Here is a 26,923-nt window from a genome sequence, read left to right as displayed (position 1 = left end):
ATACAGAACATTCTACAGACTATAACATACAGAACATTCTACAGTCTATAACATACAGAAAATTCTACAGTCTATAATATACAGAAAATTCTACAGTCTATAATATACAGAACATTCTACAGTCTATAAAGTACAGAACATTCTACAGTCTATAACATACAGAACATTCTACAGACTATAACATACAGAACATTCTACAGTCTATAATATACAGAAAATTCTACAGTCTATAATATACAGAACATTCTACAGTCTATAATGTACAGAACATTCTACAGTCTATAAAGTACAGAACATTCTACAGTCTATAACATACAGAACATTCTACAGTCTATAATATACAGAAAATTCTACAGTCTATAATATACAGAACATTCTACAGTCTATAACATACAGAACATTCTACAGTCTATAACGTACAGAACATTCTACAGTCTATAATATACAGAACATTCTACAGACTATAACATACAGAACATTCTACAGTCTATGATATACAGAGCATTCTACAGTTTATAACATACAAAACATTCTACAGTCTACAATGTACAGAACATTCTACAGTCTATAACATACAGAGCATTCTACAGTCTATAATATACAGAACATTCTACAGTCTATAACATACAGAACATTATACAGACTATAACATACAGAACATTCTACAGTCTATGATATACAGAACATTCTACAGTCTATAACATACAGAACATTATACGGACTATAACATACAGAACATTCTACAGTCTATAACATACAGAACATTCTATAGTCTATAATATACAGAACATTCTACAGTCTATAACATACAGAACATTCTACCGTCTATAATATACAGAACATTCTACAGTCTATAATGTACAGAATATTCTACAGTCTATAACATACAGAACATTCTACAGTCTATAATATACAGAACATTCTACAGTCTATAACATACAGAACATTCTACCGTCTATAATATACAGAACATTCTACAGTCTATAATGTACAGAACATTCTACAGTCTATAACATACAGAACATTCTACAGTCTATAATATACAGAACATTCTACAGTCTATAAAGTACAGAACATTCTACAGTCTATAACATACAGAACATTCTACAGTCTATAAAGTTCAGAATATTCTACAGTCTATAATATACAGAACATTCTACAGTCTATAAAGTACAGAAAATTCTACAGTCCTATAATATACAGAACATTCTACAGTCTATAACATACAGAACATTCTACAGTCTATAATGTACAGAACATTCTACAGTCTATAACATACAGAACATTGTACATAGTACACAGCATTCTACATACTATTATATGCAGAACATTCTACAGTCTATAAAGTACAGAACATTCTACAGTCTATTACGTACAGAACATTCTACAGTCTATAATATACAGAACATTCTACAGTCTATAAAGTACAGAACATTCTACTGTCTATAATATACAGAACGTTCAACAGTCTATAACATACAGAACATTGTACATAGTACACAGCATTCTACAGACTATAACATACAGAACATTCTACAGTCTATAATGTACAGAACATTCTACAGTCTATAACATACAGAACATTGTATATAGTACACAGCATTCTACAGACTATAACATACAGAACATTCTACAGTCTATAATATACAGAACATTCTACAGTCTATAAAGTACAGAACATTCTACAGTCTATAACATACAGAACATTCTACCGTCTATAATATACAGAACATTCTACAGTCTATAATATACAGAAAATTCTACAATCTATAAAGTACATAACATTCTACAGTCTATAATGTACAGAACATTCTGCAGTCTATAACATACAGAACATTCTACAGTCTATAATGTACTGAACATTCTACAGTCTATAACATACAGAACATTCTACAGTCTATAATATACAGAACATTCCACAGTCTATAACGTACAGAACATTCTACAGTCTATAACGTACAGAACATTCTACAGTCTATAATGTACAGAACATTCTACAGTCTATAATGTACAGAACATTCTACAGTCTATAATATACAGAACATTCTACAGTCTATAATATACAGAACTTTCTACAGTCTATAACATACACAACATTCTACAGTCTATAACGTACAGAACATTCTACAGTCTATAACATACAGAACATTCTACAGTCTATAATGTACAGAACATTCTACAGTCTATAATGTACAGAACATTCTACAGTCTATAAAGTACAGAACATTCTACAGTCTATAACGTACAGAACATTCTACAGTCTATAATATACAGAACTTTGTACAGTCTATAACATACACAACATTCTACAGTCTATAAAGTACAGAACATTCTACAGTCTATAACATACAGAACATTCTACAGTCTATAACATACAGAACATTCTACAGTCTATAACGTACAGAACATTCTACAGTCTATAATGTACAGAACATTCTACAGTCTATAACGTACAGAACATTCTACAGTCTATAATATTCAGAATATTCTACAGTCTATAACATACAGAACATTCTACAGTCTATAATATACAGAACATTCTACAGTCTTTAACGTACAGAACATTCTACAGTCTATAATATACAGAACATTCTGCAGTCTATAATATACAGAACATTCTACAGTCTATAATATACAGAACATTCTACAGTCTATAACATACAGAACATTCTACAGTCTATAACATACAGAACATTCTACAGTCTATAACGTACAGAACATTCTACAGACTATAATGTACAGAACATTCTACAGTCTATAATATACAGAACATTCTACAGTCTATAACATACAGAGCATTCTACAGTCTATAACGTACAGAACATTCTACAGTCTATAATATACAGAACATTCTACAGTCTACAATGTACAGAACATTCTACAGTCTATAATATACAGAACATTCTACAGTCTATAACATACAGAGCATTCTACAGTCTATAACGTACAGAACATTCTACAGTCTATAATATACAGAACATTCTACAGTCTATAACATACAGAACATTCTACAATCTATAATATACAGAACATTCTACTGTCTATAATGTACAGAACATTCTACAATCTATAATGTACAAAACATTCTACAGTTTATAATATACAGAGCATTCTACAGTCTATAACATACAGAACATTCTACAGTCTATAACATACAGAACATTCTACAGCCTATAAAGTACAGAACATTCTACAGTCTATAATATACAGAACATTCTACAGTCTATAAAGTACAGAACATTCTACAGTCTATAACATACAGAACATTCTACAGTCTATAAAGTTCAGAATATTCTACAGTCTATAATATACAAAACATTCTACAGTCTATAAAGTACAGGAAATTCTACAGTCCTATAATATACAGAGCATTCTACAGACAGGTTAGAACAGTTGGGAACAATATTCATCTTTATTTCTGCTCAGGAGGTAACAAAGTGCAGCTGATGCCGACAAAGCTGCAATCTTGTTCTGTCCTGTAGTTAGTTTCTAATTTAGAAGTAAAGAGATCATATAGACCATTAATCTTTTTATTTATATATTCCGCAGCGCTTTACAATTCAGACAATTTACAGACATTATGGGCACTGTCCCCATTGGGGCTCACAATCTACTTTCACTATTAGTATGTCTTTGTAGTGTGGTAGGAAACCGGAGAACCCGGAGGAAACCCACGCAGACACCAGGAGAACATACAAACTCCTTGCAGATGTTGTACTTGGTGGGATTTGAACCCAGGACCCCAGTGCTGAGCCACCGTGCTGCGCCCCTTCTACAGTCTATAAATTACAGAACATTGTACATAGTACACAGCATTCTACAGACTATAACATACAGAACATTCTACAGTCTATAATATACAGAACATTCTACAGTCTATAATGTACAGAATATTCTACAGTCTATAATATACAGAACATTCTGCAGTCTATAATATACAGAACATTCTACAGTCTATAATGTACAGAACATTCTACAGTCTATAATATACAGAACATTCTACAGTCTATAATATACAGAACATTCTACAGTCTATAATATACAGAACATTCTACAGTCTATAATATACAGAACATTCTGCAGTCTATAACATACAGAACATTCTACAGTCTATAACGTACAGAACATTCTACAGTCTATAACATACAGAACATTCTACAGTCTATAATATACAGAGCATTCTACAGTCTATAATGTACAGAACATTCTACAGTCTATAACATACAGAACATTCTACAGTCTATAATATACAGAGCATTCTACAGTCTATAATGTACAGAACATTCTACAGTCTATAATATACAGAACATTCTACAGTCTATAACATACAGAACATTCTACAGTCTATAATATACAGAGCATTCTACAGTCTATAATATACAGAACATTCTACATTCTATAACATACAGAACATTCTACAGTCTATAATATACAGAGCATTCTACAGTCTATAATGTACAGAACATTCTACAGTCTATAATATACAGAACATTCTACAGTCTATAACATACAGAACATTCTACAGTCTATAATATACAGAGCATTCTACAGTCTATAATATACAGAACATTCTACATTCTATAACATACAGAACATTCTACAGTCTATAATATACAGAGCATTCTACAGTCTATAATGTACAGAACATTCTACAGTCTATAACATACAGAACATTCTACAGTTTATAATATACAGAGCATTCTACAGTCTATAATGTACAGAACATTCTACAGTCTATAACATACAGAACATTCTACAGTCTATAACATACAGAACATTCTACAGTCTATAATATACAGAGCATTCTACAGTCTATAATATACAGAGCATTCTACAGTCTATAATGTACAGAACATTCTACAGTCTATAACATACAGAACATTCTACAGTCTATAACATACAGAACATTCTACAGTCTATAATGTACAGAACATTCTACAGTCTATAATATACAGAACATTCTACAGTCTATAACTTACAGAACATTCTACAGTCTATAATATACAGAACATTCTACAGTCTATAACATACAGAACATTCTACAGTCTATAACATACAGAACATTCTACAGTCTATAATATACAGAGCATTCTACAGTCTATAATGTACAGAACATTCTACAGTCTATAACATACAGAACATTCTACAGTCTATAACATACAGAACATTCTACAGTCTATAACATACAGAACATTCTACAGTCTATAATATACAGAGCATTCTACAGTCTATAATGTACAGAACATTCTACAGTCTATAACATACAGAACATTCTACAGTCTATAACATACAGAACATTCTACAGTCTATAATGTACAGAACATTCTACAGTCTATAACTTACAGAACATTCTACAGTCTATAACATACAGAACATTCTACAGTCTATAATATACAGAACATTCTACAGTCTATAACATACAGAACATTCTACAGTCTATAATATACAGAACATTCTACAGTCTATAATATACAGAACATTCTACAGTCTATAACATACAGAACATTCTACAGTCTATAACATACAGAACATTCTACAGTCTATAATATACAGAACATTCTACAGTCTATAATATACAGAACATTCTACCATCTATAATATACAGAACATTCTACAGTCTATAACGTACAGAACATTCTACAGTCTATAATATACAGAACATTCTACAGTCTATAATATACAGAACATTCTACAGTCTATAACATACAGAACATTCTACAGTCTATAACATACAGAACATTCTACCGTCTATAATATACAGAACATTCTACAGTCTATAATGTACAGAATATTCTACAGTCTATAATGTACAGAACATTCTACAGTCTATAACATACAGAACATTCTACAGTCTATAACATACAGAACATTCTACAGTCTATAAAGTACAGAACATTCTACAGTCTATAATATACAGAACATTCTACAGTCTATAAAGTACAGAACATTCTACAGTCTATAATATACAGAACATTCTACAGTCTATAACATACAGAACATTCTACAGTCTATAACATACAGAACATTCTACAGTCTATAATGTACAGAATATTCTACAGTCTATAATGTACAGAACATTCTACAGTCTATAACATACAGAACATTCTACAGTCTATAATATACAGAACATTCTACAGTCTATAACATACAGAACATTCTACCGTCTATAATATACAGAGCATTCTACAGTCTATAATGTACAGAATATTCTACAGTCTATAATGTACAGAACATTCTACAGTCTATAACATACAGAACATTGTACAGTCTATAATATACAGAACATTCTACAGTCTATAAAGTACAGAACATTCTACAGTCTATAACATACAGAACATTGTACATAGTACACAGCATTCTACAGACTATTATATGCAGAACATTCTACAGTCTATTACGTACAGAACATTCTACAGTCTATAATATACAGAACATTCTACAGTCTTTAAAGTACAGAACATTCTACTGTCTATAATATACAGAACGTTCAACAGTCTATAACATACAGAACATTGTACATAGTACACAGCATTCTACAGACTATAACATACAGAACATTCTACAGTCTATAATGTACAGAACATTCTACAGTCTATAACATACAGAACATTGTATATAGTACACAGCATTCTACAGACTATAATATACAGAAAATTCTACAATCTATAAAGTACATAACATTCTACACTCTATAATGTACAGAACATTCTGCAGTCTATAACATACAGAACATTCTACAGTCTATAATGTACTGAACATTCTACAGTCTATAACATACAGACCATTCTACAGTCTATAATATACAGAACATTCTACAGTCTATAACGTACAGAACATTCTACAGTCTATAACATACAGAACATTCTACAGTCTATAATGTACAGAATATTCAACAGTCTATAATGTACAGAACATTCTACAGTCTAAAATATACAGAACATTCTACAGTCTATAATATACAGAACTTTCTACAGTCTATAACATACACAACATTCTACAGTCTATAAAGTACAGAACATTCTACAGTCTATAACATACAGAACATTCTACAGTCTATAATATACAGAACATTCTACAGTCTATAATATACAGAACATTCTACAGTCTATAATGTACAGAACATTCTACAGTCTATAACGTACAGAACATTCTACAGTCTATAACGTACAGAACATTCTACAGTCTATAATATACAGAACATTCTACAGTCTATAATGTACAGAACATTCTACAGTCTATAACGTACAGAACATTCTACAGTCTATAATATACAGAACATTCTACAGTCTATAATGTACAGAACATTCTACAGTCTATAACGTACAGAACATTCTACAGTCTATAATATACAGAACATTCTACAGTCTATAACGTACAGAACATTCTACAGTCTATAACATACAGAACATTCTACAGTCTATAATGTACAGAACATTCTACAGTCTATAACGTACAGAACATTCTACAGTCTATAATGTACAGAACATTCTACAGTCTATAACATACAGAACATTCTACAGTCTATAACATACAGAACATTCTACGGTCTATAACATACAGAACATTCTACAGTCTATAACGTACAGAACATTATACAGTCTATAACGTACAGAACATTCTACAGTCTATAATATACAGAAAATTCTACAGTCTATAATATACAGAAAATTCTACAGTCTATAATATACAGATCATTCTACAGCCTATAAAGTACAGAACATTCTACAGTCTATAACGTACAGAACATTCTACAGTCTATAAAGTACAGAACATTCTACAGTCTATAACGTACAGAACATTCTACAGTCTATATCGTACAGAACATTCTAAAGACTATAATGTACAGAACATTCTACAGACTATAAAGTACAGAACATTCTACAGTCTATAACGTACAGAACATTCTACAGTCTATAACGTACGGAACATTCTAAAGACTATAATGTACAGAACATTCTACAGTCTATAACATACAGAACATTCTACAGTCTATTATGTACAGAACATTCTGCAGTCTATAATATACAGAACATTCTACAGTCTATAATATACAGAACATTCTACAGTCTATAAAGTACAGAACATTCTACCGTCTATAATATACAGAACATTCTACAGTCTGCAATGTACAGAACATTCTACAGTCTATAATATACAGAACATTCTACAGTCTATAACTTACAGAACATTCTACAGTCTATAATATACAGAACATTCTACAGTCTGTAACATACAGAACATTCTACAGTCTATAATATACAGAACATTCTACAGTCTATAACATACAGAACATTCTACAGTCTATAATATACAGAACATTCTACAGTCTATAATATACAGAACATTCTACAGTCTATAACATACAGAACATTCTACAGTCTATAACATACAGAACATTCTACAGTCTATAATATACAGAACATTCTACAGTCTATAATATACAGAACATTCTACAGTCTATAACATACAGAACATTCTACCATCTATAATATACAGAACATTCTACAGTCTATAACGTACAGAACATTCTACAGTCTATAATATACAGAATATTCTACAGTCTATAATGTACAGAACATTCTACAGTCTATAACATACAAAACATTCTACAGTCTATAAAGTACAGAACATTCTACAGTCTATAATACACAGAACATTCTACAGTCTATAAAGTACAGAACATTCTACAGTCTATAATATACAGAACATTCTACAGTCTATAACATACAGAACATTCTACAGTCTATAACATACAGAACATTCTACAGTCTATAATGTACAGAATATTCTACTGTCTATAATATACAGAACATTCTACAGTCTATAATGTACAGAATATTCTACAGTCTATAATGTACAGAACATTCTACAGTCTATAACATACAGAACATTCTACAGTCTATAATATACAGAACATTCTACAGTCTATAACATACAGAACATTCTACCGTCTATAATATACAGAACATTCTACAGTCTATAATGTACAGAATATTCTACAGTCTATAATGTACAGAACATTCTACAGTCTATAACATACAGAACATTCTACAGTCTATAAAGTACAGAACATTCTACAGTCTATGATATACAGAACATTCTACAGTCTATAAAGTACAGAACATTCTACAGTCTATAACATACAGAACATTCTACAGTCTATAAAGTTCAGAATATTCTACAGTCTATAACGTACAGAACATTCTACAGTCTATAATATGCAGAATATTCTACAGTCTATAAAGTACAGAAAATTCTACAGTCCTATAATATACAGAACATTCTACAGTCTATAACATACAGAACATTCTACAGTCTATAATGTACAGAACATTCTACAGTCTATAACATACAGAACATTGTACATAGTACACAGCATTCTACAGACTATTATATGCAGAACATTCTACAGTCTATAAAGTACAGAACATTCTACAGTCTATTACGTACAGAACATTCTACAGTCTATAATATACAGAACATTCTACAGTCTTTAAAGTACAGAACATTCTACTGTCTATAATATACAGAACGTTCAACAGTCTATAACATACAGAACATTGTACATAGTACACAGCATTCTACAGACTATAACATACAGAACATTCTACAGTCTATAATGTACAGAACATTCTACAGTCTATAACATACAGAACATTGTATATAGTACACAGCATTCTACAGACTATAATATACAGAAAATTCAACAATCTATAAAGTACATAACATTCTACCCTCTATAATGTACAGAACATTCTGCAGTCTATAACATACAGAACATTCTACAGTCTATAATGTACTGAACATTCTACAGTCTATAACATACAGAACATTCTACAGTCTATAATATACAGAACATTCTACAGTCTATAACGTACAGAACATTCTACAGTCTATAACATACAGAACATTCTACAGTCTATAATATATAGAACATTCTACAGTCTATAACATACAGAACATTCTACAGTCTATAACGTACAGAACATTCTACAGTCTATAACATACAGAACATTCTACAGTCTATAATATACAGAACATTCTACAGTCTATAATATATAGAACATTCTACAGTCTATAACATACAGAACATTCTACAGTCTATAACGTACAGAACATTCTACAGTCTATAACATACAGAACATTCTACAGTCTATAACATACAGAACATTCTACAGTCTATAACGTACAGAACATTCTACAGTCTATAACATACAGAACATTCTACAGTCTATAATATACATGGAACCTCTGAGCAACTATACAAGGGGGCGGTCCTTGTAAGGAAGCGGGTGGCTCCCAGGGAAGACGGGCAGGTAGTCACGGCAAGTGACAGGGACAGTCTCTGGGTAGAAGGACAGGCAGTCACGGCAAGTGACAGGGACAGTCTCTGGGTAGAAGGGCAGGTAGTCACGGCAAGTGACAGGGACAGTCTCTGGGTAGAGGGACAGCAGGCAGGTGGCTGGTGAGCGCTCCCAGGTGAGCGGGCGAGAGTCTCTGGACAGGTAGGTGGTCACGGCAAGTGACGGCAGAACCTCCAGGTAGACTAGCAGACAGGTAGCAGGTGGACGCTCCCAGGTGAGCGAGCAAGAGTCTCTGGACAGGCAGGTGGTCACGGCAAGTGACGGCAGAGCCTCCAGGTAGGCTAGCAGGCAGGTAGCAGGTGAGCGCTCCCAGGTGAGCGGGCAAGAGTCTCTGGACAGGCAGGTGGTCACGGCAAGTGACGGCAGAGCCTCCAGGTAGGCTAGCAGGCAGGTAGCAGGTGAGCGCTCCCAGGTGAGCGGGCAAGAGTCTCTGGACAGGCAGGTGGTCACGGCAAGTGACGGCAGAGCCTCCAGGTAGGCTAGCAGGCAGGTAGCAAGTGAGCTCTCCCAGGTGAGCGAGCAGGCTGGTCCATAGACAGACTGACAGGTGTCGGAAGGCAGACCGTCGGACCGCAGGCTTGCAAGCAGGTAAGCGGATATCAGGCAGGTATCAAGCAGAAATCTGGCAGGTGACTGGCAGGTAACAAGCAGGATTCTGGCAGGTGACTGGCAGGTAACTGGTAACGGGACCTGAGGGCTGAAGCAGAGTGAAGGCTTTGAAACAACATTGCTTGGGCACCTCCATTTTGGAGGAGGTGCCTTATATATGGAGAGGTCCTCCGGCCATTGGCCGGGGACTCCTTAGGACGGCGCGCGCGGCCCCTTTAAGAGAGGGGGGGGGCGCGCGCGCGCCCTAATCACAGAGGCCGGGAAGCAGCGCGCACTGCCAGCAGAGCGGGAGGAAGCCGCCCGGCACGGAGCGGAGAGGTGAGGGGAACGGCGTCCCTGCCTAGCAGGAGGCAGGGACTCCGACGCTACAGTACCCCCCCCTTTAGGCCCCCCCTTTTTTAGGCCAGAGAGAAATTTAGCAAGGATGAGAGGGGCATGGATGTTCTCCCGGGGCTCCCATGTTCTCTCCTCAGGACCAAACCCCTTACAATCTATCAAAAAAATGGTCTTTCCTCTTACCCTCTTAGTGGCCAGAATACTCTCTACCTCAAAGACGTCTTCAGCGGAAACCGGAGCAGGAGGAGTACCTGGATTGTTGGAAAAAGAGTTAAAGACAACGGGTTTGAGGAGAGATACGTGGAAGGAGTTGGGAATCCGTAAGGTGGCCGGGAGTTTTAATTTGTAGGCCACTGGATTAATTTGCCTGAGGATTTCGAAAGGACCGATGAAGCGAGGACCTAACTTGTAGGAGAGTATCTTGAGCCGTACATGTTTGGAAGAGAGCCAAACCTTGTCTCCCGGACGGAATTGAGGCGGATCCAGACGTCTCTTATCAGCATATCGCTTCATCCGCTCGGAGGACTGAAGAAGTGCAAACCTAGTACTCTCCCAAATGGTAGAAAACTCGCTGACAAGAGACTGCGCGGCAGGGTTGTCCACAGAGGCGGAGACGGGAAACGGAATCCGGGGGTGCTGGCCATAGACAATAAAGAACTGGGACTTGGAAGAGGATTCGCTCTCGTGGTTATTATAAGAGAACTCGGCCCAAGGAAGGAGGTCCACCCAATCAGAATAGTGGGCATTAACAAAGTGCTGGAGATAGCTGGTAAGGATCTGATTGATCCGCTCCACTTGACCATTGGACTGAGGGTGGTAAGCGGAGGAGAAGTCCAGGGTGACGTCCAGCAGTGTACATGTGGCTCTCCAGAAGCGTGAGGTAAACTGAACCCCTCGATCCGACACGATGTGGAGGGGTAGGCCATGGAGACGGAAGATATGGCGAATAAAGTCCTTAGCCAGCTCAGGTGCAGACGGAAGACCAGGCAGGGGAATGAAGTGGGCCATTTTAGAGAAGCGGTCCGCGACCACCCAAATGACAGTACACCCGGCAGAGACAGGAAGATCGGTAATGAAGTCCATAGCAATGTGTTGCCACGGGGCAACAGGTATGGGAAGCGGCAGGAGATGACCAGCTGGTAAGTGTCTGGGAACTTTGTTGCGGCCACAAGATGAACAGGCAGAGATGAAGTCTACCACATCCTTACGCAGGGTAGACCACCAGTAATGCCGGGAAATGAGTAGGAAGGTCTTCTTTTGGCCGGCATGGCCAGCTAGTTTAGAAGAATGACCCCAGCGAAGAACCCTCTCACGGTCTGGAGGCGCCACGAACGTCTTGCCGGGTCGAAGACGAGTCAAATCCAAGTGGGCCACATTCATCACCTTGGAGGGGTCGATAATGTGCATAGGCTCCTCCTCTTGGTCGGAGGACAGGAAGGATCGGGACAAGGCATCAGCTTTGACATTTTTGTCCGCCGGGCGGAAATGAAGGATGAAATCGAAGCGGGCAAAAAACAAAGACCACCGGGCTTGACGTGGATTAAGTCTCTGGGCATTTTGGAGATATGCCAGGTTCTTGTGATCCGTGTAGATGATCACCGGGTATAGAGCCCCTTCAAGCAGGTAACGCCATTCCTCCAGCGCCAATTTAACGGCAAGCAGTTCTCGGTCTCCTATGGAGTAATTGCGCTCAGAGGATCAGAAGATTTTAGAGAAAAAGCTGCAGGTTACCATTTTCCCGGAGGAAGACTTTTGGGTGAGCACCGCTCCGGCTCCAGAGGAGGAGGCATCAACCTCCAGGTAGAACTGTTTGTTGCAGTCCGGACGGTGCAGCTCAGGGGCAGAGGAGAAGGCTTGTTTCAGGGAAAGGAAGGCCTCCTCAGCTTCGGATGACCATACCTTGGGATTTGCTCCCTTACGGGTGAGCGCAGATATGGGCGCAGTCCGTGACGAGAAGTGAGGAATGAAGAGACGATAGTAATTAGCGAAGCCCAGGAATCGCTGTATCGCCTTCAAGCCCTCCGGACGGGGCCACTTTAGGACAGCAGAGAGCGTCTCGGGATCCATTCGCAAGCCTGTCTGGGAGATAACATAGCCCAGGAAAGGAAGAGAGGTCTGCTCAAAAAGGCACTTCTCGTATTTAGCATAGAGGTGGTTCTGCCTGAGCCTAAGCAGGACCTGACGAACATCCCTCCGGTGTGTGGGAAGATCCGGAGAGAAGACCAAGATGTCATCCAGGTATACCACCACGCAGGAGTAAAGAAGGTCACGGAAGATGTCGTTGACCAGTTCTTGGAAGACGGCGGGAGCATTGCAGAGACTGAAGGGCATCACACGGTACTCATAGTGTCCGTCCCGGGTATTAAATGCTGTTTTCCACTCGTCTCCCTGACGGATACGGACCAGGTTATATGCTCCGCGTAGATCCAGCTTGGAGAAGATCCTGGCGCCTTTAAGACGATCAAATAACTCAGAGATGAGCGGAAGGGGGTATTTATTTTTAACCGTGATCTGATTGAGTCCTCTATAGTCAATACAGGGGCGAAGCGAGCCATCTTTTTTTTTGACAAAGAAGAATCCGGCTCCAGCCGGGGAAGTAGACTTCCGGATGAATCCCCTGGCCAGATTCTCCTCTATGTACTCAGACATGGCCCGGGTTTCTGCCGCAGATAACGGATAAATACGCCCACGGGGTGGAGTGGCACCGGGTACCAGGTCGATCGGGCAGTCATATGGCCTATGAGGAGGCAATGTCTCTGCTTCCTTCTTACCGAAGACGTCAGCATAGGGCCAGTAAGGAGCCGGACGACCGGGTAAATTAGCTGGGATAGGTGGAGGACGAACCGGACGAACCGGAACCAGGCAGGTATTATGGCAGGCCGGCCCCCACCGGAGTACTTCACCGGAATGCCAGTTCAACGCGGGTTCATGTGTCTGGAGCCAAGGTAGGCCTAGCAATAGGGAGTGGGAGAGTCCGGACAACACATGGAAGGAGATTACCTCAGAGTGCAGCATTCCCACCTGCAGGGTTATGGGTTCCGTGACGAGCAGGATGGCCACCGGAAGGAGTCTTCCATCCACGGAGGCGACTGACAAAGGTTCAGCCAGAGACTTGGTGGGAATACGGTATTTCTCAACCAGGGACTGAGAGATGAGGTTTCCAGCGGATCCAGAGTCCAGGTGGGCGAGTTCAAAGTGACGGTTCTCTCCCCAGGAGATAGATACAGACAAAGTCAGGGTTGGAGAGGACTTATTTTTGTCTAGGGCGACCTCTCCGAGCGGTCCTAGACACTGGAGTTTCCCGGCCTCTCCGGGCAGGAACGAATCAGGTGCTCCTTACTGCCACAATAGAAGCAGCTCCCCTCGGCTCGGCGTGACTCTTGGCGAGATTTGACCAACTTGGTCTGGTCGATCTGCATGGACTCGGGTGAGTGCGCCCGGGGAGTGACAGAAGAGGAGACAGGTTTCTGGAAAGTAGGAGCTAGGCAGGGAAACCTTCTCACACGGGTGGTCTCTTTAGTACGTTCTTGAAACCGGATGTCAATCCGGGTAGCCAGAGACACCAGGTCATTCAGGGTGGTAGGAATGTCCCGACCGGCGAGCTCATCTTTAATCCGACCGGAAAGGCCCTCCCAGAAGACGGACACCAGGGCCTCATTATCCCAGGCAAGCTCAGAAGCGATGGTGCGGAACCGTATGACATATTGGCCCACGGTGAGACTCCCTTGGCGGAGACGTAGCAAAGAGGAGGCAGCTGAGGTCTTTCGTCCCGGTTCATCGAAGACCCTTCAGAAAGCAGTGAGGAAAGACGACAGGTCGGACACCAGGGGATCCCCTCTCTCCCACAGAGGGTTAAGCCATGCCAGTGCCTCTCCAGTGAGATGGGACATGATGAATGCCACTTTGGCTCGGTCGGAGATAAACTGGTGGGCCAGGAGTTCAAAGTGAAGGGTGCACTGGTTTATGAAGCCCCGAGCTTGAGCGGGGTCGCCTCCGAAGCGAGGAGGTGCAGAAAGCCGGGGACCGGAGCAGGATGCCATGGTATTGGTGGGCAGCGGCGCTGCCGGGTTGCGAGTCATGACACTAGCGGTGGTTGCTGGTGGAGCAGTCAGAGTGTCCAGGCGAGAGTTGACATTCCGCAGGTGACTCAGGATGGACTCCTGTTGGGACCTCTGACGGGACAGTTCATGGCATAGGTCCGAGAGCGAGGGAGTTTGGGTGCCACCGGGTTCCATGGCCCGAGCAAACTAACGGGTCTGGGAGGTGGAACCTCTGAGCAACTATACAAGGGGGCGGTCCTTGTAAGGAAGCGGGTGGCTCCCAGGGAAGACGGGCAGGTAGTCACGGCAAGTGAAAGGGACAGTCTCTGGGCAGAAGGACAGGCAGTCACGGCAAGTGACAGGGACAGTCTCTGGGTAGAAGGGCAGGTAGTCACGGCAAGTGACAGGGACAGTCTCTGGGTAGAAGGGCAGGTAGTCACGGCAAGTGACAGGGACAGTCTCTGGGTAGAGGGACAGCAGGCAGGTGGCTGGTGAGCGCTCCCAGGTGAGCGGGCGAGAGTCTCTGGACAGGCAGGTGGTCACAGCAAGTGACGGCAGAACCTCCAGGTAGACTAGCAGACAGGTAGCAGGTGGACGCTCCCAGGTGAGCGAGCAAGAGTCTCTGGACAGGCAGGTGGTCACGGCAAGTGACGGCAGAGCCTCCAGGTAGACTAGCAGGCAGGTAGCAGGTGAGCGCTCCCAGGTGAGCGGGCAAGAGTCTCTGGACAGGCAGGTGGTCACGGCAAGTGACGGCAGAGCCTCCAGGTAGACTAGCAGGCAGGTAGCAGGTGAGCGCTCCCAGGTGAGCGGGCAAGAGTCTCTGGACAAGCAGGTGGTCACGGCAAGTGACGGCAGAGCCTCCAGGTAGGCTAGCAGGCAGGTAGCAGGTGAGCGCTCCCAGGTGAGCGAGCAGGCTGGTCCATAGACAGACTGACAGGTGTCGGAAGGCAGACCGTCGGACCGCAGGCTTGCAAGCAGGTAAGCGGATATCAGGCAGGTATCAAGCAGGAATCTGGCAGGTGACTGGCAGGTAACAAGCAGGATTCTGGCAGGAGACTGGCAGGTAACTGGTAACGGAGCGGGAGGAAGCCGCCGGGCACGGAGCGGAGAGGTGAGGGGAACGGCGTCCCTGCCTATCAGGAGGCAGGGACGCCGACGCTACAATACAGAACATTCTACAGTCTATAATATATAGAACATTCTACAGTCTATAACATACAGAATATTCTACAGTCTATAACATACAGAACATTCTACAGTCTATAATATACAGAACATTCTACCGTCTATAATATACAGAACATTCTACAGTCTATAAAGTACAGAACATTCTACAGTCTATAATATACAGAACATTCTACCGTCTATAACGTACAGAACATTCTACAGTCTATAACGTACAGAACATTCTGCAGTCTATAACATAGAGAACATTCTACAGTCTATAATATACAGAACATTCTACAGTCTATAACATGCAGAACATTCTACAGTCTATAATGTACAGAACATACTACAGTCTAACATACAGAACATTCTACAGTCTATAACATACAGAACATTCTACAGTCTATAATGTGCAGAACATTCTACAGTCTATAACATACAGAACATTCTACAGACTATAATATACAGAACATTCTACAGTCTATAACGTACAGAACATTCTACAGTCTATAACGTACAGAACATTCTATAGTCTATAACATACAGAACATTCTACAGTCTATAACGTACAGAACATTCTACAGCCTATAATATACAGTACATTCTACAGTCTATAACATACAGAATATTCTACAGTCTATAAAGTACAGAACATTCTACAGTCTATAACGTACAGAACATTCTACAGTCTATAACGTACAGAACATTCTACAGTCTATAACATACAGAACATTCTACAGTCTATAATATACAGAACATTCTACAGTCTATAACATACAGAACATTCTACAGTCTATAATATACAGAACATTCTCCAGTCTATAACATACAGAACACTCTACAGTCTATAATATACAGAACATTCTACAGTCTATAAAGTACAGAACATTCTACAGTCTATAATGTACAGAACATTCTACAGTCTATAACATATGGAACATTCTACAGTCTATAACGTACAGAACATTCTACAGTCTATAATATATAGAACATTCTACAGTCTATAATATATAGAACATTTTACAGTCTATAACATACAGAACATTCTACAGTCTATAACGTACAGAACATTCTACAGTCTATAACATACAGAACATTCTACAGTCTATAATATACAGAACGTTCTACCGTCTATAACGTACAGAAAATTCAACAGTCTATAATATACAGAACATTCTACAGTCTATAACGTACAGAACATTCTACAGTCTATAACGTACAGAACATTCTACAGTTTATAATATACAGAACATTCTACAGTCTATAACATACAGAACATTCTACAGTCTATAACGTACAGAACATTCTGCAGTCTATAACATACAGAACATTCTACAGTCTATAATATACAGAACTTTCTACCGTCTATAACGTACAGAACATTCTACAGTCTATAATATACAGAACATTCTACAGTCTATAATATACAAACATTCTACAGTCTATAACATACAGAACAATCTACAGTCTATAACATACAGAACATTCTACAGTCTATAAAGTACAGGACATTCTACAGTCTATAATATACAGAACATTCTACAGTCTATAACATACAGAACACTCTACAGTCTAACATACAGAACATTCTACAGTCTATAACGTACAGAACAATCTACAGTCTATAAAGTACAGAACATTCTACAGTCTATAATATACAGAACATTCTACAGTCTATAATATACAGAACATTCTACAGTTTATAACATGCAAAACATTCTACAGTCTATAACATACAGAACATTCTACAGTTTATAATGTACAGAACATTCTACAGTCTATAATGTACAGAACATTCTACAGTCTATAACATACAGAACATTCTACAGTCTATAACGTACAGAACATTCTACAGTCTATAACATACAGAACATTCTACAGTCTATAATATACAGAACATTCTACTGTCTATAATGTATAGAACATTCTACAGTCTATAACATACAGAACATTCTACAGTCTATAATGTACAGAACATTCTACAGTCTATAAAGTACAGAACATTCTACAGTCTATAAAGTACAGAACATTCTACAGTCTACAACATACAGAACATTCTACCGTCTATAATATACAGAACATTCTACAGTCTATAACGTACAGAACATTCTACAGTCTATAACGTACAGAACATTCTACAGTCTATAAAGTACAGAACATTCTACAGTCTATAACGTACAGAACATTCTACAGTCTATAATGTACAGAACATTCTACAGTCTATAACATACAGAACATTCTACAGTCTATAATATACAGAACATTCTACAGTCTATAACGTACAGAACATTCTACAGTCTATAACATACAGAACATTCTACAGTCTATAATATACAGAACATTCTACAGTCTATAACGTACAGAACATTCTACAGTCTATAATATACAGAACATTCTACAGTCTATAACATACAGAACATTCTACAGTCTATAAAGTACAGAACATTCTACAGTCTATAACGTACAGAACATTCTGCAGTCTATAACGTACAGAACATTCTACAGTCTATAACGTACAGAACATTCTGCAGTCTATAACGTACAGAACATTCTACAGTCTATAATGTACAGAACATTCTACAGTCTATAATATACAGAACATTCTACAGTCTATAATATACAGAACATTCTACAGTCTATAACGTACAGAACATTCTACAGTCTATAATGTACAGAACATTCTACAGTCTATAATATACAGAACATTCTACAGTCTATAATATACAGAACATTCTACAGTCTATAACGTACAGAACATTCTACAGTCTATAATGTACAGAACATTCTACAGTCTATAACATACAGAACATTCTACAGTCTATAATATACAGAACATTCTACAGTCTATAACGTACAGAACATTCTACAGTCTATAACATACAGAACATTCTACAGTCTATAGCATACAGAACATTCTACAGTCTATAAAGTACAGAGCATTCTACAGTCTATAACGTACAGAACATTCTGCAGTCTATAACGTACAGAACATTCTACAGTCTATAACGTACAGAACATTCTGCAATCTATAACGTACAGAACATTCTACAGTCTATAATGTACAGAACATTCTACAGTCTATAATATACAGAACATTCTACAGTCTATAACGTACAGAACATTCTACAGTCTATAATGTACAGAACATTCTACAGTCTATAACATACAGAACATTCTACAGTCTATAACATACAGAACATTCTACAGTCTATAATATACAGAACATTCTACAGTCTATAACATACAGAACATTCTACAGTCTATAACATACAGAACATTCTACAGTCTATAATATACAGAACATTCTACAGTCTATAATATACAGAACATTCTACAGTCTATAATATACTGAACATTCTACAGTCTATAACGTACAGAACATTCTACAGTCTATAATATACAGAACATTCTACAGTCTATAACGTACAGAACATTCTACAGTCTATAATATACTGAACATTCTACAGTCTATAACATACAGAACATTCTACAGTCTATAATATACAGAACATTCTACAGTCTTAAAATATACAGTTTATGCTTCTATGATGGCCTAAGATATAAGCGGTTATAAGAGTATATAGGAGTAACTGTTAGCATATATAGCTGTCATAGAGTGGTGGGGGTTCACTGCCTGAGACACCCCTCTTTTAAACTGGTAGTGCAATGGAAAATACTCTTCATAACCTTGCATTTCCATTCATCTCAATGGACGACGTGTAATAGTACATTTCTTCTGCAAACTATGTAATGTATGAGTTTCCCATGCAATGCAGCAGAAATACCCTCTGGGTTCTCCTCGCTCAGTGATATTTTTAGGTGCTTATATTGGCTTTTAAACTGCTTTCCTCTTTGGATATAATGTGCTGCAGCAGAAACATATAAGTATATAATTGATTGCATAAATTGTAGACCAGCATATTATATGTTAATTATAAGTGTCCCTGATCTGACCTGTACAAGATGCATACAATGACATATATGTAACCCTGACTGTCATTTTGAGCATTTTTTCTCTTTGCTTTGAAGTGTTACTATTTGACACTTTTTACCCTCCGGTATCAGTATAATACTGTTACTGTAAGTACTTTATAGGCTGAGCTGCTCTTTTTTCCTGTGACAAAACTAGACAACCCAGTATGACAATTCTCTCATGTTTCTGCAGTATGTGCATGGATTTCTGCAATCACCTTCAAGTTGCTTTCTGCTGTTTAACTTCATGTGATCTGCTGCAAATTAATTATATTTCTATAAATTACAGGTGATACTTTATTTCAAATGGCTGAAGTCCATCGGCAAATCCAAGTCCAGCTTGAGGAAGTTGTAAGTATTGTCTATTATTGGTTAACATTTCATAGGATCCACTGGTTTAGAATAACTCCAGTGTACCACCCACTTGGGTTTGCCACCTTTCCATCCTTTGTTGTAATAAGGGCCGCAGTGATAGCTGAGTTGATCATATTGCAAGTATATATGAATGTATGAGTGTATAGGGGCGCATACAAATTAGAGTAAAGATGGATGAGCCCACTGATTTCAGCAGGACCAGTGATTCTTCAATCCTTTTTTCTCTCACCCACTGCCAGAACTATTTGACTTGGGTAATTTTCCTCCCTATTGAAAACACTGGTATACTCAGTCATACAGTGTCCATTTTAGGACATGATCAGATATCAAAGTCAAGCATCAAAATGATGTCAGTTTGAAGCTAAATACCCTGTCTGAGAATTGATTTTGATAAGTGACTTTGATATATGACTTTCATAAGTGACTTTGACAAATGACTTTGACAAGTGACTTTGATAAGTGACTTTGATATATGACTTTGACTAGTGACTTTGACAAGTGACTCTGACATCTGACTTTGACATCTGCCTTTGACATCTGCCTTTGACATCTGCCTTTGATAAGTGACTTTAATATATGACTTTGATAAATGACTTTGACTAGTGACTTTGACAAGTGAGTTTGATATATGACTTTGGCAAGTGACTTTGACAAGTAACTTTGATAAGTGACTTTGACATCTGACATGGATATATGACTTTGACAAGTGACTTTGACATCTGACTTCGATAAGTGACTTTGATATGACTTTGACAAATGACTTTGACAAGTGACTTTAATAAGTTACTTTGATAAGTGACTTTGATAACTGACTTTTACAACTGTAATGCCTGGCACGAGTCACCTAGTCCTGCAATGATAATCTCCTGCTGATAAAACACTGATTGCCTTGAACCTACAGCAAACACTAAATTTAATGTTCCTTTAATACTTCATTAGAATGATTGATTGGGGCCCCTGTTGGTGGTCAGACTCCCTTTGATCACTCCATTATTAATAAGAAATTTATGGTGTTAAAAACTCTTAAGATAATGATGAACGAGTGTGGTTAAAAACGCTTGTTTCACGATTATCTTGCCATGTAAACAGGCTGCCGATCACTCAATGAACAAGCAAAACACTTGTAGATTGGGTGAAATGATTTTTTAATGCAGCATAAAAGATCACCATCCTCGGAGGAGCATCGTGGTGTGTAAACAGAGAACCATGGCAGCCTATGTGCACTGAGCGATCTATTACAGATCTAGTATAGGTCACTCAGTGCGCATTGTTTGCTAAGGTTTGTCTGTTGTGAGGACACGGGGGTCTTCCGTGGGCGTAACACCACTCAGACAACACAGGTTGAGGGTAAACCAGCGTGGCAATACTTTATTTAACCTCAAAGCAGGCAATAAACATACAGAACAGTCCCAGAAAATACCCAAGATGGTACAACATTACACAGTCTCACCCTTCCTTCTCCACCCGCCTGGGATAGAACAGCTGCGACTCCACAGAGAGAAGGTAGCGGCAAGCTTAGGAAGCCAACAGTCCATCAAGGTACAAGGCCAGGAGACCCGAGGGTCCCACCCTGGCCTCTCCGAGAGTTTCCATGGGGCCAGATGACCGGCTGGTCCCAATCTGGCTTCTCTGAATGTCTCCATGAGTTCCAGGCGACCGGAGGGTCCCACTTGGCAACCCCAAACAACATATCCATGAGGCCAGGTGACTTCATCGTCCCAACCTAGTCTCCCCAAATGTATCTGTAGCACCCCGAGGGCTCGGCTGCTACAGGGGTATTGCACCTCAAACCAGAGGTGTGATATTCCACTCCCGGGTAAGGATGGAGTGTGGACTAGGGCTCAGTAAGCTGCATGCACCACACACACCCCATTTCCGAGGAACAGCTCAACGGTGCTCCCACTAGACAGAAGTGCAGGCACGACAGCATCTGTTCCTGGCTGGAGTGGGGAGGGGGTGGAAAACCCAGTGGTGTAGGAGCAGATAGGGGTGGGTCTCTGGGCATAGGCAGGAGCCCATTGGTTGCTAGTCACCTGGGCTCGGGTGTTAGAAGGAGGTATATAAGGTGGGCACCATCTTAGAACAGGGTTCAGTCCAGTCCAGTTCAGTTCAGTGGAGACAGTCTGAGGAGAAGGCAGGAAGCAGAGCCCCTTCATGGGCTCTGCTCTGCAGGCAGGCCTCGTCAGGAGGCTGGAGCCAGAGAGAGAGAGAAGAAGGAAGAGAAAGGAAAGTAGGAAAGGAACTGGAACAGAGGAGAAAGGAAGCAAGGAACACAGAGAAAGGCCCAGAGACACTAAGGCAGAAGGAACCCCATATGCCCAGGAGATACAGGGTGAAGGGTTGGCAGAGCAGGGTACCGGAACCCGAATTGGTGGAGGCGACTAATCCTCAGCCAAAACCGGAGGTTGTGACCACATCTTGGTGCGACCCCTCACTACATCCACCAGAAAGGCATACCGTATAGGGTCAGGGAAACCGGAGAGAGGTTTCGCCAACAGAAGGCCCGAGGAAGCTGGACAAAGGTGGGTCCCTGGTGGGGACGGCCAGTAGAAAGGAAGAGAGGGGAGCTCTGAACCACACTCTGGAATTGCCTGGGAGTTGACCGAGTCCCTTGCCTGGTGAACGCAGCACGGCTCAGGCGGTCCCTCATGTGCACAAGTGACCAGAATAACAACCGTGAGTAAAGCTTTGAAAACTGCAACTGCACGTCTCTGTGATTCCTCGCCGCACCGGCACCATTGGGACTGGGACTCTCGTGCCATCACTCCCATCATCTCTCACATTAGCTGCCCTGAGGCAATACTCCTCCCGTGGGGAGTTATCCCATACTCGGCTGCGCAACCAACATCAGCCTCAGCGGTCGGCAGCGCAGCGGCGGTCCCCACTGACCGCAATCCACGGGTGGCGTAGTCGGACACTTATTACAATACAAATAGACTGCCACTGGTTTGACCACCCTGGGCACGGACCGGGTCACCGCCACACGGAGACTACAACCCCCAGCATTCTACAACAGGCCCGGTTCCGGGTTCCCCTGCACAGCACAGGCCCAGGGGGCGCGTCAACTTCATGGGTTCTCTGATGGTCAGTGGAGCAGATCCGTATATTTCCAGTCAGGGCTATATACCCTTAGGCCGTAATCATGTAGAATACAAATCTGTTTCTCTTTGGATGAAGCTGCCATGCTATTCATCTACTGTCCTCAAGGATGTCTCTCATTCTCCTTGTAAAGTCTTTCTGATTTTCTTTGATTCTGCTTGCAGCACTACGGACATCCCTGTTTATATTTACATCTGTGTAAGGTCATCATTCACAGGTCAAGGGTCAGGGATTAAGGTGGAAAGGGTTCATGACTCATTGTTTGAACATTTAATCAACTTGCATAGTTTGTATCCATCCTGCTCTTTAAGTTCACATCTAGCTGGCTTACTACAATATGTCATTAGCGTATTAACAAACCTCATTGTTTTCAAACAAAGACAAGTCAACGTTCAGTTTTATACACATAATAGTATGTCCTTCTTGACCAGCCGCAGAAATACACATACATTCACAAGTCAACACAAACACAATAGGGTATTTCTCTTGGCTTAACAAATCTAGACGTCTGGCTGATTAAGATTATAAACTGTGTTGTCACATTTGTGTATACAGGCGTTCAAATGACCACCAATTGGTAAAAGCTAACCGATCGGAGGTCATATTGTGCCGCCGGTCGGTCTGTCTAAATGGAACCTAAAGCTAAACATAAGACGTAGGTCAAATGATTCAGTGGAGGAAACAATTCCTGCCTCCGTCTCATGCCCATGTTCAGTACAGACCAAAAGTTTGGACACACCTTCTCATTTAAAGATTTTTCTGTATTTTAATGACTTTGAAAATTGAACACTCACACTGAAGGCATCAAAACTATGAATTAACACATGTGGAATTATATACTTAACAAAAAAGTGTGAAACAACTGAAAATATGTCTTATATTCTAGGTTCTTCAAAGTAGCCACCTTTTGCTTTTGCTTTGATGACTGCTTTGCACACTCTTGGCATTCTCTTGATGTGCTTCAAGAGATAGTCACCGGAAACGGTTTTCACTTCACAGGTCTGCTCTGTCAGGTTTAATAAGTGGGATTTCTTGCCTTATAAATGGGGTTGGGACCAGTGTTGTGCAGAAGTCAGGTGGATACACAGCTAATAGTCCTACTGAATAGACTGTTAGAATCTGTATTAAGGCAAGAAAAAAGCAGCTAAGTAAAGAAAAACGAGTGGCCATCATTACTTTAAGAAATGAAGGTCAGTCAGTACGAAAAATTGAGCAAACTTTGAAAGTGTCCCCAAGTGCAGTTGCAAAAACCATCAAGCGCTACAAAGAAACTGGCTCACATGAGGACCGCCCCAGGAAAGGAAGACCAAGAGTCACCTCTGCTTCTGAGGATAAGTTTATCCGAGTCACCAGCCTCAGAAATCGCAGGTTAACAGCAGCTCAGATTAGAGACCAGGTCAATGCCACACATAGTTCTAGCAGCTGACACATCTCTTCAACAACTGTTAAGAGGAGACTTTGTGCAGCAGGCCTTCATGGTAAAATAGCTGCTAGGAAACCACTGCTAAGGACAGGCAGCAAGCAGAAGAGACTTGTTTGGGCTAAATAACACAAGGAATGGACATTAGACCAGTGGAAATCTGTGCTTTGGTCTGATGAGTCCAAATTTGAGATTTTGGTTCCAACCACCGTGTCTTTGTGCGACGCAGAAAAGGTGAACAGATGGACTCTACATGCCTGGTTCCCACAGTGAAGCATGGAAGAGGAGGTGTGATGGTGTGGGGGTGCTTTGCTGGTGACACTGTTGGGCATTTATTCAAAATTGAAGGCATACTGAACCAGCATGGCTACCACAGCATCTTGCAGTGGCATGCTATTCCATCCGGTTTGCGTTTAGTTGGATCATCATTTATTTTTCAACAGGACAATGACCCCAAACACAACTCCAGGCTGTGTAAGTGCTATTTGACCAAGAAGGAGAGTGATGGGGTGCTACGCCAGATGACCTGGCCTCCACAGTCACCAGACCTGAACCCAATCGAGATGGTTTGGGGTGAGCTGGACCGCAGAGTGAAGGCAAAAGGGCCAACAAGTGCTAAGCATCTCTGGGAACTCCTTCAAGATTGTTGGAAGACCATTTCTGTTGACTACCTCTTGAAGCTCATCGAGAGAATGCCAAGAGTGTGCAAAGCAGTCATCAAAGCAAAAGGTGGCTACTTTGAAGAACCTAGAATATAAGACATATTTTCAGTTGTTTCACACTTTTTTGTTAAGTATATAATTCCACATGTGTTAATTCATAGTTCTGATGCCTTCAGTGTGAATGTATAATTTTCATAGTCATGAAAATACAGAAAAATCTTTAAATGAGAAGGTGTGTCCAAACTTTTAGTCTGTACTGTATATGCCTATAGTATACTCATTGGGAACAGGAGTATTGCTTGCTACATTAAAATTCATCCCCCAAGTGCTGATCTCAGGGATAGCAGCTGTTAGGGGATGGTATTAAAAGATATATCCATGTATTTGCTATATGCATATTATATTTAAACAGATCTCTAAAGATGGAATGTGCAAATAAGTAAATCAGGAAATATAGGTATGTCAGTATTTTCAACAGGAAAATATATATCTTTGTACTGTGTTAGCCATTAGATAGAAAAATATTTAGATTTGAGAGTCCTCAGTTGTTGATGCCTTTTAATGACTAACTGAAAAGATGGTAACAAATTGCAAGCTTTCGAGACTACTAGGGTCTCTTCATCAGGCATAGTTTGTGTTATACTATACGCCTCCTGACGAAGCCACTTCCTGGGCGAAACGCGCGTCAAGGCTGCCACACATCCCCCAGCATCTTAGGAAACGCTGCCTCATTCACATGGCACAAGGTAATGGAAATTTCATAGGGCCGGTGCTCTTGACTTGACAGTGACGATACTCTCATAATGTTATCTATGAATTTATAACGTATTACTACTTTTTTCCATGCCACATGTTATACTATTCTGTCACTGGCTCACC

The 26,923-nt window shown here is 40.1% G+C and overlaps 1 protein-coding gene across 2 annotated transcripts in view; it reads left to right on the top strand.

Annotated features, from left to right (window-relative positions):
* LOC141172290 (BAR/IMD domain-containing adapter protein 2-like) overlaps positions 1-26,923 on the top strand; it is a 200,227-nt gene that overhangs the window by 103,513 nt on the left and 69,791 nt on the right. For both annotated transcript variants that reach the window (XM_073656318.1, XM_073656317.1), the window contains one exon: positions 20,778-20,839. In XM_073656318.1, the coding sequence (XP_073512419.1) occupies positions 20,778-20,839 (62 nt within the window). The remainder of the gene's footprint in view (positions 1-20,777; positions 20,840-26,923) is intronic.

Source organism: Phyllobates terribilis, unplaced genomic scaffold (assembly GCF_046119375.1).
Source record: "Phyllobates terribilis strain yellow unplaced genomic scaffold, ASM4611937v1 Scaffold_12__6_contigs__length_324123572, whole genome shotgun sequence".
Taxonomy (NCBI): domain Eukaryota; kingdom Metazoa; phylum Chordata; class Amphibia; order Anura; family Dendrobatidae; genus Phyllobates; species Phyllobates terribilis.
The sequence above is the reverse complement of the archived record's forward strand: the minus strand, read 5'-3'. Positions and strand labels throughout refer to the sequence as shown.